Source organism: Ischnura elegans, chromosome 8 (genome assembly GCF_921293095.1).
Source record: "Ischnura elegans chromosome 8, ioIscEleg1.1, whole genome shotgun sequence".
Lineage (NCBI taxonomy): Eukaryota > Metazoa > Arthropoda > Insecta > Odonata > Coenagrionidae > Ischnura > Ischnura elegans.
The window spans coordinates 36,847,767-36,861,929 of record NC_060253.1 but is presented as its reverse complement, the minus strand read 5'-3'; the positions used below and the strand labels follow the sequence as shown (position 1 = coordinate 36,861,929).

The window sequence follows — 14,163 nt, the reverse complement described above, 5'->3', positions numbered from 1 at the left end:
ATCGCCATGCCCGTCAGTAACGCGAGTTGCCATTTCTTTAAACCCATTAAGTACGCAGTTGTTGACAATGCATCTGAACAACTAAGGCTGCTACACCGATTGAAAGTAACCACAACTCCCTTTCAATAGACAATGAATCGTTTTTTTCATATCAGAATTGCTTGTTTCCCAGCGAAAATTATTTCAAATTTTCCGTTTTACAGACCTCTTATTTTGTCGTAGTGTTTATTTTTTTAAGTTCTAAAGGATTAAGTGAATTAATAGTTAATCGCTGGTATGAGAAATTGTTCCCTTCAATCAGTGATTATCCCTGTTTGAGTAAATGAACCGGATCTCTGATGGCTGCAGCAGCTCATGAAAAGTGGGCGACAGCTGACACGGCTTTTTATTTTTAAATTACGAGATAATTTCTGTATGAAGAATGCTTTCTTCGTCGTTACTCAAGTTTCCCATTCATCTGTCGAATTATTTTAGAGAATTGAGAATTCGAGTCTTAATGAACGACCTACTTCTTCATAAATCATGTACTGTGATTTAGCATCTATCGTTATAGTCACGGAAAAAATGTATTTTATTTTTGGATAGTTGCAGCGTGAATTTGCTCGTAAAAAAATTCGCTGCGGACAGGATTCGAACCTGCGCGGGCAATGCCCATTGGATTTCAAGTCCAACTCCTTAACCACTCGGACACCACAGCCGTGATACAATTGTTAAGTTTGTACACTATGGTTCAGAAAGTTTTCAGTTCTATCTTATTTGATGGAGTGGGACCCAGTCCGTCATTTTGAAGCTTGATTAAATTGCCTGTAAGGGGCCATTTTAATTGGCTTTCAAATATCATCCTCATCATCACACTCTTAACTTGAATGCTTGTTTTGGACGTGTATTTTCCCTGCAGGTCTTCATCGCGGCGATGGTGTGAGAGTGGTAATATTTACAAACGCAAGGAGTAGCTATCAAAAGTTTTGCATTTGGTAGATCGCGTAATCACGAGTATAAATTTGGGTTAACAGTACTAATTATTGCTAACATTTTCTGAATCGCTCTGCCCTTCAGCGCCGCGAGTGGCGACTTTCGTTAACCCTTTAAATTAGCGATGGATGGCAACGCATTTTTGAAGGCATTTTGGGGAATCCTCGGTTCTATTATTCGTGTCTCTGAGTGTTGAACTTCGTGCACTGATGCGCTGTTATGGGACCGTGCAATTATGAATTATTTGTCGCAGAAAAATATTACGTACTTGAAATTTGCCGACCCCATGGGAGGAATAAGCATTAAATTGGTGGGGGGGGGGGGTCATGACTTGGGTTCGGGGAGTGTGGATTGCCCCGCGGGAGAAAGGGGCGTTCTCCCGTGTACTTTTTTTTTAGATAGTGCTGCGTTCTGCGAGAACTGCAACTCAAACTTCTCTCACGTTTGGGACTTGTAGCCTCGCATTTGCGTATACACTCCCTTTACTCCTTTACAATGATATGAAAACTATTAAACTAATTAAAATTTTTTTGATAATCATTAAATAAATTAAATTAATTGATAAAGTTTTGGGATGATCATGACCTGTATAACCTTCCCCCCCCCCCCCCAAACCCTTCCTGGCCTCGTTCCACGTAAGATTTGGTAAGACTCGGCACGATCCTCTTACCCCCCCCCTGAACACCTCTCGTAATTAATAAACGCCCCATCTAATCTTCACATTTCTGAATGCTGCAGCCATGATTTTCTCCGTCGCACTTCTCTTTAGCTCAGCCAAATATTCAAATCCAATCCACCCACCGTACTATATCATATACTTCAAGATGCTCTAATCCTCGCCATCCTCTTACTTCCTTGCTGATTGTTTTTCCCTCTATTAATTTGCTCAGGATATACATATGCCGTTGAACATCTTCCTATCTACCAAACTTTCATTAGTCTTTTCCTCCTCGAAATTTCGAATCTATTTACCTATGCTGCCTTTGTTATCAATCTGTGAATGCAAATTTCCATTTATCCATGTTTCCTGAGTTCATATGCATATACAATTTTTCGTTCGTATACTACATGCTACGTCCACTTAAAAGTGTGCTACGCTAAACATTTTCCTTATTGCTCCATTTCTACTCTATTAGTACTGCTAGTCACTATTCTTAATAGTAAGTAACTGCATGATTTTCACCATCATATACTGTCCTTCCCAAGAGCCTTTTCTTTCGTTAAATAAATTAATGGTAAGTTTTTTGATCGGTAATGTCAGCTCAATTCATTGTAAGTCAGTAGAGAGTCAGTTTGAGGGTTGGAAATTTTTGTTTGCTATATATTTTTATGTTCTTGATCTGAGTAAGGTCGCCGTATGGTTTGTCTCTACCTGAAGACTCGCTAATCCGGCTGAACGTCGCAATAGAGGAAGACCTATCTTGGAGGCGCAATTTTGATTCACGTCATCACGGTATGAATCACAGGATCGCCTTTTTAAGGAAACTAACTCGTAGTGCTCAATTCTGAAGGAACTCCACGTTTCAATGTCAAAAATAGAATTTTGTAATGGGTTTTACGTGAATATCTCTCTTTCAATAGATCTGGAACCGTCTATAATGAAAGAAGTTGATTTATTTGAATTAATTTATTAATTTAGCGATGTGTTTGGCAAGTGCTCTATTTGTTAAACACATTTTTATTATAAAATAAGGTTCGATACACTGTTGAAAATTCCTTTTAGCTCCAATTACGCAGAGGAGTTGTGTATTAGGACCCCATACTGAGCTTTGAATGGTTGTGAGAATTCTGCATTGGGCGTGTATTTTCCTTGTAGATTTTAAACGGCACCTACCAATATGGTACTAATTGACTAGCAATTGGTAGTCCCAACGTTCAATTTTAATATGTAGTTACAAGCATAAGAGCCCGTTCATCTAAGTCGGGGTTCGAAGAAAGAAAATAAAATAAAATGGATGAAATTTTGTCATCATAATAATTTTTTCCCCTGCGATGATTGCTTTAGTAACGTTTATCGTGTAAATCATAAGATTCCCGGGTTTCTGCTGTCGAAGTTTTGCTTGAATAAATTAAGCACGTAACCTAGGACTATAGACGGGACACATCCAACCAAAAACACTGTTTAACTCATATGAGGAAAATGATTCCTGGTTGAATACACATCCTATACCGCAAATATTATTGAAAACTACTTTAAGAAAATGGCTTTTCAGTTTTGATGTTTTTGTCATGCTTTTCGGATATCATTTACGTGAAAAAAGTAATAAACAATTTCCCGTTAAATAGCTCCCAAAATTGCGTCAAATGTAGCTATCAAATCAAATTTAAGCTCTATATAGTCATATTGGAACGCATAAATCTATTAAATGCATTAACAGGTAAACAATTGGACCTGATCCGATTAATTTCATTCCATAATATTATCTTTTTGAACGCATTTTGGGCTTCTGACTTCAATATTACATTAACTACGTTCAAGGAGGTTGTAAATACACATATACATGTATATTTACAACCTCCTTTAATTCGTTACATTACTAGGTATTTACAAAGCGTTACACTGGTGCTAACTTAGTTAAAACATTTTTGTGGTACCATTGTCTGCAATAATGAACATGTTAACCATAAAAATATTTGACGATTAGTTTCCGGCTTAATACCGCGTCAGAAAAATATTTGTTGATTATTTATGTTTAATTTTATTACTACGGCAAAAATGACTTCTGTGATATCTTGTCCTTCATCGGTGAATTATATAAGTAAATAATTCTCGTTATTCCGGCCGATTTTATTTTCTCTGAGGACGAATAGAAGCTTACCGTATATGCATTATCCGCAAAAAAATCATACTTTACTAAAACCCCGAGAATTATCGGACAAAAAAATGACTACTCTTTGGGAAACGCTATGTATATGACATAAATGAACTGTCATTGGTTAAATCTTGAATTTAAATCTATTTTATTTGTCATTCCCTTACATTAAATCTCACTTTTATCAGCCATGCATTTGGAATTGAACGATTACCATTGCATATTGAAAATGTATGTAAAAAGTAAAATTCTATCTACTGCATGCTACCTATGCTTAAGCGTGATGTCAGTACCTACTTATGTACTAAGAAGTGTTTTCTTTTCCCACTTTTAATCCCGGATCTCTTTAAGCATTGCCACATGGGGCGCAACTTCCCAGCTACTCGAAATCTTCGATTCAGAAAAAAAACTGTCACAACATGTCTAATTTTCCCTTCAGGGTTCACTCTCAGCCATTGTTTGAAAAACTGGCTTTGCTCACTGTACCGTCCATTTATGTTTATAATGTTGTGCTGTATGTTAGATCCAACATGTCTCTATTTGATACAAATGAGAACGTCCACAACCTCTACACCAGGATATCTGAGGATTTACATACTATGCAACAGGATTTTAAATTGTGTTCCCGGGGTCCCAAAGTCAAGGGTATGAAACTTATATTGCAATCCCACCCCATATTAAAAAGAGGCAAGTTTGAATGCCTTTAAAGGACTATCGCATAACTTTCTCCTTGAGAAATGTCTCTATAAAGTTGAGGACTTATTTTTGTGCGTATTTCTGTATATGTTTTTCATTGTTCTTATTATATCTTTTTTAAATATGACCTGTTATATACAGTCCTTATTATGTCTCTGGTTCAAATAAATAAATTAAATTTTTCGTTGGAAAGTTCACTATAATATTTCCAAAAAATACGGGAAGGTCGCCAATCCCTTTACCCATTCCACTTAAAATATTTTCTGAATATCGTGCTCCTATCCTCAATATGTTTTTTCTGTTGTGCTTTTTAAATGGAATAGGGTAGTTTCCTTCATCAAAGAAAACGAAAGGTATTGATTGCGATTCGTTACCCACCATTAGTGTATTCATTATACACAAATTATTTCGTTTTAGAAATACCGGTTTAGACGAATGGCAATGGTCCATTTTTATCCTCATTTGAAAAGGGTCAGATTGGCGCCCATGCGATGCCACTCCACGTGACGTCACAGGGACCTAGTTTCTATACGAGAAGATAGGAGTTATACATCGTCTGAGGTTACCAATGCATGCATGAGGCGCAGAGCTCAGGGAAACATGTCTTAATAATCACTTATTAAAACTGGCTAAGGTCGGAAAGTTTTCCTCGTTTGATGAGGTATTAATAATCCTTATTTAAGCCAAGCGCTACCAGCCAGCAGGGTACACAGCTACCCGCTAGCAGCCTGCGTCGTATCAACGCTAAGCCTCGCCTCAAGGTCACCTCACAGGGCGGCACTGGGGACCAGAAATACGTCGTACGGAGAAATTTCCCGGCATTCATACTTACGCGTCGCGTTTTCGCACGCTTGAAAATTTTCACTTTTCATTTAATTGCGAAAAATAGATACCGTCATTTAAAAATCTAAAAGCGTAAAATACGTACTCCAGGAGTAATAATCTTTCAATTTAGGCAATAAAAAAATTATAGGAAACCACCCTATTGTAGGTAATGAAATGATATTTTGTAGTTTGTAATCAACGTAGAGCAGTAAAATAAGAAGTGATTGTTATTGCATGTGGTAAATTATTTAGTTAAATACATCGTGAACTCAGCTGTCGGTACTCGTATAAAATAATTCCTTTATATCCAAATCTTCATATTTCATGAAATGTGAGTTATTCATGTACTATTATGGATAATTAATCTTGGTGGAAATCCATAATATCACGAATACAAGGATCAAGAACTTTGCTATTTCCACATAATATTTTATTAGCACCGACCATGGTTTCGTTACAGCGTAACATTATCAAGGTGATACTTAGGTAGGACACCTTGATAATGTTACTCTGTAACGAAACCATGGTCGGTGCTAATAAAATATTATGTGGAAATAGCAAAGTTCTTGATCCTTGTATTCGTGATACTATTATGGATGTTTTAACAATGTTAAACTTTCAAAATATATTTATACGAGCGTGATGCGCCCGCCCCCAGCGGGCTTCCCCCGCTCTTTTCAATGCAGGTCCACAGAGGAATAGGCGCGTTTCTAATTTTAAAAAGTAGAAAAAAAGGCAGGGTCTTACGTACAAATTTAATTGGAATGTTCATGTACAAATTGAGGCCAGAGGACCTCTTTAAAACACAACATTGGAAGTAATTACACTATCCTCTGTTAAACGCACATGATGACTCATACTTACGTATCAACAGGAGACTTGAATGTGGAATCTGCCGCATTTTGATAAAAGTTATTTAAATAATGCGAGACATTGTTGCAAATGAACAAATGTATCAGTTTGTGCGCCGTTAACGTCAGGAATATTTACCGTTTTTTTTATTATTTAAAAACCAATTTTAGGAAACAATAGCAATATTTAGGAAGTAAGATATGCCGTCGCATGTTCTCTGATAAATTCTGTGCATTTTGGTACCTCATTTGTAGAGTTTGGTTGCGTATAAGTTGAGAAAAAGGTATCTATACAGTATAAATAATATAGGAGATTGTTCCCCTTAATGGTGCTGAAATTATTAAAATCTGAATGCGCGATTTGTCATTGGAAGTTCATGACGAGCTGGGCTTGTCACTTAAGCGCAAGGGGTTAATCCTCTATCTCCCCCTTAATCCGCCACCGGCGCGATGTCGTAAGCTTTCGCAGGGACTCTAGAAAGAGAGGTCCACGGCTCGTCGGCCGATTGATGCCGGTGAACGTGCGGCCGCGAGGGAATAAAAAGCGGGAAGTTCACGTGCAGACACGGCAAGTTTTCTCTCCCTCAAGGCCGCGAGGCAGACCGATTGACTGGAAATCGAGTGCGGTTGACTGCCGCTTGGATCCGCGCCTGGCCCAAGGGCGCGGTCGCAAATCCACTCGGCTCTCTACGCACGCGGGCGCTCGAGTCATAACTGCAATCAAGGACCTGCGAAGACGAGGTTCCGGTCAATAGTGGACCCCCCTTCAAAAGAGCGTCATCTAGACTATATCCTCGGAGCTTTTCATAGCAGGAGTTCACGGACTTATTGTATTGAAATAAGATTTGATGCTTTCCCCGCGAATAATTCGGGTAAACTTTTCTCGGGATTTCCACCGGGTTAAATTCTCCATTTTAGCCAACGTTTCCAGCTCCGACTCGGGGCTCATCCACAGGGCTGCCGAATGTCGATTTATTTCAGCAGCATTGAGGATTGACCCCTAGTCGGAGGTCGAAACGTTGTCTAAAATGGAGAATTTAACCCGGTAGGAATTCCGAGAAAACTTTACCCAATTTATTGTATTGTTTTTATTAATAAACGTTGCTTTTGATTGTCTATAATTTACTCATATGTGAGTATAATTAACATTTTTAAGCATTTTAGAATTTAAAACGGATATCTAATGTTGATAATAACAAAATCATTTTCAGAAGTACGTTAATAATTTCAAAATTCCGTTTAAATAAATTGCTTACGCACAGAAAAAACAACGAATTCATTTTAATCTTTAAAATAATTCGTCAAATTTGTTTGGAAAAATAATTGACAATATAACCGCTTCACAACAGATTCCTGCTGTGAGGAGGATTATAAATTAGTCGGAGGGTTGGGTCCAATCGCCGAAAAGTGGCACTAAGGACTCCTTAAGCTGGATCTCCCGCAGAGCCTGAATACTTCCGCCCCTTGCTACCTTAGCGGTAACTTCACTTCCCGCGAGTCGGCTATCGCCGACGGCCGTTAGCTTACGTTGAAAAATTCACGCCGGCTTTTTTTCTGTCATTTTCAAGGATTTTCGAAATCATGGTCGGTCGTAAGTGTTAAATGAAATAGTGTGGAAATTACCATTTGTGTTTTAATCATGGATTACTCCACAAAATTAAGCCTGAAACGATTGTGTACGTTTAAATTGGTTTTCAGCCGACAGCCCTAATTACAGTTTTCCCCTAGCTATACAGATATCTTTTCTATCAGCTTCGCTATGGCGACTAATTTAAACCCATTTTAATGCTTGGTGGGTAGCAGAAAATCCAGAGGCCTAGATTGTAAAATTCTCTGTATAAATTCTAAATATTTGTAGTTGCCGAAATCTCACAGTAAATAGAACATGGACACCCCTATTATTTTATCTGCAGTCAATGAAGTACATGCATACCATTAGAAAATCATGTTTTCAAATTTTAATTTCCTCGTAGCAGCAAATAAAAAAAATTTCCCAGCAAAATTGCAGGAATAATCCCTGAATCCCAGTCCAGGAAAATGGCGTTACTAATTTTACTTTTTTCAAGGGGCAAGGGTAATTAATATATATATGAGCGTAGAAAAAATAAATTCTTTTTATATTTATTTCATTTTATATTTTTACCAAATTTTATTGAAGCTATAGCATTCATTGTTAATTGTCAGTGCAGAACTTGATGTGACTGTAATGCCCGGGGTACCAAGATTGCTATGTTCTCATGGCTATGCAGATAGAATAAGACGTTTCATATATTCAGAATAGTAGGGTAGCCTTTTTCCCTTTCAACTTCACACCTTTTTTAAGTTCTAAGAGTCATTGAGTCAGTCTAAGAAGGCTACATTCAGGAGTGTCATAAGGCTTCACTGGTTAACTGTGGTACCCTTCCAAAGACCTTCCAGTGCGTAATCCAGTGCTCTTTGCACTAATCCATCACTTCTGCTGTATAATCCTCTGCGGCTCCACATGCTAAGCAGAAATATGGAGCAAAAGCCAAACAGACAATATCCTGCCGAAAACTCCTCTAATAATGTTCCTACAGTGCAGTGGCGCCGACTCCATGGGGCCTGAGGGGGCCCGAGCCCCCTCAAAGATTCGTTTGGGGGGGCGGAGCCCCCTCTATAATTCAAGAAAATAATTAAGTTATAATATGCTATGTGAAATCACAAAAATATATTGTTAATTTTTATTTCCGATGTTTGACGAAAGTTACCTTTTAAAATAAATTCAACAATGTGTGTTGAAACAAATAATTATAAGGTTGAGCAGGTTAACTGAATCAAGTGGTGTGGATCATGGTAGTGTTTCGGTGCTGCGACACACTTTGAATTTAACCTCTCCCCGGGGCAAGACCTCCAATATGGGCCCCCCCAATGTTTTTTATAAGTTGGCGCCCCTGCTACAGTGAATATGCAACACAGCAGTAATCAATAATCAATTAAATGAATTTCAGGGGAAAAGTGCTAAGTAGATGCCAATCCACATTCTAATGAGAAATGAGTTTATTGTCCAAGTACAGAATTTTCTATTGATCATGTATCATTCAGACTTTTTTTCTATCTTGAATTTTTTAACATTGAAATCCTACAAAGGAAAATTAATTTTATGTCTGGACTCGCATTATGGGGTCAAAAGATCAAAATTTTCATATTTGGTTTACAATGAGAAAAATGTACAACCTTATCTGAAATGTGTGCCAAATTTCATCAATATTGCACTACTTTAAGTTCCTAAAATTAGAGATCAAAATGACCCACGATTAGTGGGACAGTCTGCATACATGAACACATCAAATCAACAAATGTTTTTCAGTTAGCATCAGAGATTTTAATGAAAATTTCTGCTTTGGTATTCATTCATCTCAAACTAAGTACCTATAATACAATTTGATTTCTTTTAATTTTTCACATTATCCTAAAAAAAGGTGCCTTAAATGGCATAGTTCCATGTATTTCTCCACGGATTTATTGTAGAACCATCATTTATGGCTTAATTTAAAGCTTAGACTTTGTGAAAAGCATTAAATGTGCAAAAAAGTAATTAAATTTCCTTCCCTATCCCTAAGCTGTATTTAAATATTTAAAACATTGTTAATTAACCTTTTCAGGTACTCTGCCTCAGAGAAGACTGAAACTTTTATTTTACAATCTCTTCACATCTAACTTATTATGTATTTAAAAAATTAAAAATTAAGTCACAACCCATAAATGGATTTGTTTAAATGTTTAAACATTTACATTTTGCACAGTGTGCCGCCCTCCCCATCATAAATTGGTAGCATTATAGTGCATATCTATAGATGTAATAACTGCTCCAGTCCATAGTACATAATATAACCTTTCCTCATGGCACAAATGACTTCAGATGTTGGTTGTCTCCTTCAATTACCATTTTTTTAAGCCTTTAAAGGATTTAAAACGGATATACTGCATTGATAATGACAAAATTATTAAGCACAAGGTACTAAGACTTGACTCCATCCATTTCACCTGACCTTCATAATTTATTATTGCTTTTCCCTCAATTTTTACACCTCCGATGCTATAAAATAACTGAATGAAACGTAAGGAGGACTCCGTATATTTTCTAATGGCATTGGGGTATACTCCTGTTTGATTTGTGTTTAAAATTTTGTGAACTTCCTAACTTATGTACCTATACAAGAGCCTAAATATTTGAAATAGCAATATTTATATACTATATATATTCGGCCTCTGATTACTATGCCTTTTCTTCATTGCAGGTTGAGAGAGGAAGAAGAGGAAGATAAGGAAAACATGATCACCGATGCAGAATCTTTTCCTAGAGAATATCAGTCATGTGATGAAAGACAGAGAAATAACGGTAAGCATGTACCTTGAGATAAATGAATCAGCTGAAGTGATTTTGGGGTAAAGTCCTCACCTCTCAAATCGAAGGTCTTCGGTTCAATTCCTTGTCCAGGGAATATTTTCCCTATGGCTGTTCATGCAGCAAAGTTGAAATTTAGCGCATCAATTGTGCTGGCAATCAGCAATCAATAAGTCTGCATTTGGTCACTGTTTTTTTACCTTGTAATGGTCTCATTTGGTATTTGTTTTCATTTCAGACATGAGTGTGCAGCCACACTGCCATATTACAATAAAATGCACACGGGAGGTAATTGTCAATTTTTTCCTTCTACTTATTCCATGTATTTTCATTAGCACATTGACTGCACATCTATTGATGTGGCCTCTATATTCTGCCAGTGGTTGATTATTGTGTGCAGCTACTTCTGTTGCCACTGGTGTCTTGCAAATCACTAGAGGAAAATTTAATATAAGATGAAACCCAATTTCACTTTCAAAGAGGAAAGATATCAAGTACATGTCTCATTTACATCGGCAAACTCACCTGATGTACAAGTGATATAGGCGACATCAAACCAGCATCAGAATGGTGTAAAATTGACTGTTGATGCTGCATAAGAAATGATACTTTCTTCTCCTGAATGCTATTTTAAAGCGCTTCTGAAAATTACTATCATTTTGGGTGGCAGATCTTGTAAAAATGTGCAGTCAATGTGTTAAAGGAATGCTATTTTTTAGATATAAAAAATATTTTAATTTATTTTCTTATAAGCATAGGTACTTAATAGATATGTAACCCTAATATATGCTCCATCTGCTATAAATTTATTCCCCTGGGATAAAATTTTGGTATAAATTCAATTAATGTTCTATTCTGAACATTTTGACAAATATACTAGGATATACCAGTGGGAAATTATATAAATAGGTCTTGCACATTTTTAATCCAACACATATTTATCCATTGTTAAACCAAGACAAGATCATAAATTTATGCTGTTGTGAATATTAATGCAGTGCATATTAGGTTTTTTGTCACAGAAGGCATTACCCTTATGCTCCTTGCGCATTACACGTTTTTGCCTATGCGGGAAAAATGCGGGAAAACAGGTTTAAAATCATGGCCAATTGCTTTTCATACTGTACCATTTTAAGTTTTTTACAATAAGATTATTATCAACAGTACTAGAGACAGCTTCCGCATGACTGAAACCGTCTAGCGTGAAATTGTGCATTTGTTTACATGGATCACTAAGCAGAAAGACGATACGGTAGCCATGTGGCCCAAGTGGCACTGCACGGCTACAATGCGGCTAAAAATCGTGCCCGTGTTTTAGCAGTACTATATGAAAGATCTGGTAAACTTCTTCAGTGGACTAATTTAAAAAGGCCTGTGCTGTTTTTTCTTGTATGGGCAAAAACGTGTAATGTGCAAGGAACGTTAGGGTACCAGAACATTTTTATACATTTTGCATGCTGGCTGCGGCATTTACCCAAAATTTTTATTGCTACCTGTGGGGATGTGCGAGTAGTGCTTTTTGATCTCGAGTCAAGTATCGAGTCGAATTCAGTCTGGTCATTTCTGGAATATGATGATATATATATGCCTCAACATATTCTCATTTTCAAATCCCTTTGTGAATTTTCTTAGCTTGATGTAAAAAGGAAAAGATAATGAGGAATGTTGATGGTAGTTGTATCAGTATAAAGAGATGAATGAAAATTTTATGTATTTTGAAAAGTTCCGTAAGCACTATTGAATTGAATTAACCTATAGTAAAATGTGATCAATTTAATTAATATATGCGTACCCAAACTGCCAGAAACATCCCTGAGTAAAAGCATTTGCACCATTGTAATAATAATTCATGATAGTGCTTCCTGTCGGCAGATTTCTGAACTTACTGACCTCAACAACTCTATAACGGAAACTACTCGACTCAACTCGGCATTTGTAGTGCTACTCGAATTTTCGAGTACTCACACATCCCTAACTACCTGTATATTTTGCACTTTGGGACTTTCCATCACCATAAGGATTGCTAAGGGGCTTAACTCTACCAGACCAGCCCTCGTGGCAGGGGGTGCCTCCTGCACAAGGGGTCTCTTCTGCACTGCACTGGCTAAAATCATGAACTCCCTCAGCCTAAGGGTTAATGAATATTTATTTGATCCTTTGTAACTCTGATATTATATTTATTAAAAGACAGATGAAAAAATCTACTGTCTCTCAACCCTTTGCGGTCCAAAGTCGAGGCTGGCTCGACAAGTCTAGTGCAACAAGCCCAATAATCTATAACATCATTCAACCTCAATAATCTATTATAAATTACCATCTGATATTAAATCACTTACTTCTCTGCCGGTGTTCAAAAACCATGTAAAGAATTTACTTCTCGAAAAAGCGAATTATTGCGTTTCTGAATTCACGTTATCAAAGTGTGACTGTTCTCATACTTAAACTTATTGTATTTGATTTACATATTTACTGAGTCCTGTTGTGATTCTTTTATTTTCTGCTATTTAACCAATGCTGTTTGCTATTATGTATCATTATCTTTATGTATCACTTTTTTCCCTTTGACGATTTATATGCTACTTGCTAACCAACAGAAATAAAATCATTATTATTATATTACGAGCACTAGGCTTGTCATGGCAAAAGGTCTAACTTCGAGTTGACAGCAAATCAGGTAATCTCTTGAAACATTGCCCTTGTATAAATCGCTTCTCCTTGTGATGCTGAGCTCAACTGGAAGTTACACCTGATGCTTGTTAATTTTCTCTCGGCATAATGGTTTTTGTATTAAAATCAGTTAATACCAAATAAGGAATGCATCTGTGGATGAATAAAAATATTATTTGTTACAACCCTGGGATTGGGACTGAATTTGTGTGGTGGCAAGAATGTTGACCGTCTCACCCTTAGGTCTGGGCTCAAATCACTATTGACATATTTTTTAGAGATTGCCTGATCCCCACTTCAGTGGTTTGTTGAGGTCATTTCAACCGTAGAACCTTGTTTGTCAGATTGGACATTTAGCTTTAGTTCCCTTGTTGCATTTCTTGCAGAGAAATTCAGGCCTATGCTAGGTTTTTCTCCACCCTTCCTCCCATGTCCTTGATAGCAGTGTAAATGATGGAAGCTGTCAGCCACTTCCTTCAATGCCATACTCTAACCTTGTGGCTAGAAATTCATGTTAATATTTTCAGACTGCACCTAGTGTGGTATCTAGAGATGAATCTTTGGATCATTATCTTCATAGGATGATCCATAATTTCTCAACAAATAGTAAATTTGGTTTTACGTTTATCAGAGCTTGGCTAGTACATAACTAAAGAACTCTAGAGATTACACACAATATGTTTTCATTATACCTATTAGAAGGGTACTTGAAAGTGTTTCTGATGTATATTTTGTGAACCCTTTCAGATCGCTGGTTTCAATGGCTTAAGTGATGCACTGAAGAGGCTAGACTTCCGGAGCGCTGTTCGAGATGTTAGAAGATTTAACTACATTTGCAAGCTCCTCGATCTTCTGGTATCAAGTCAAAAAGTAGCTGCTCTCTCTGGCTGTGCACAGAAAGTATTATTTAATATGCTGGAGGAGGTGGCGTACCAAGGTAGATACTGGGTATCCTACCACTTCCCTTGCGTCT

The 14,163-nt window shown here is 37.1% G+C and overlaps 1 protein-coding gene and 1 non-coding gene across 2 annotated transcripts in view; one reads left to right on the top strand and one right to left on the bottom strand.

Annotated features, from left to right (window-relative positions):
- The window catches only part of LOC124163328 (F-box only protein 32), a 71,714-nt gene that overhangs the window by 42,200 nt on the left and 15,351 nt on the right, over window positions 1-14,163 (top strand). The window contains exons 3-5 of the mRNA XM_046540151.1: window positions 10,417-10,517; window positions 10,762-10,811; window positions 13,938-14,127. Of these exons, the coding sequence (XP_046396107.1) occupies window positions 10,417-10,517; window positions 10,762-10,811; window positions 13,938-14,127 (341 nt within the window). The remainder of the gene's footprint in view (window positions 1-10,416; window positions 10,518-10,761; window positions 10,812-13,937; window positions 14,128-14,163) is intronic.
- Window positions 616-697, bottom strand: Trnas-uga. Its single transcript has one exon. It is a non-coding gene; the product is annotated as a tRNA-Ser (tRNA).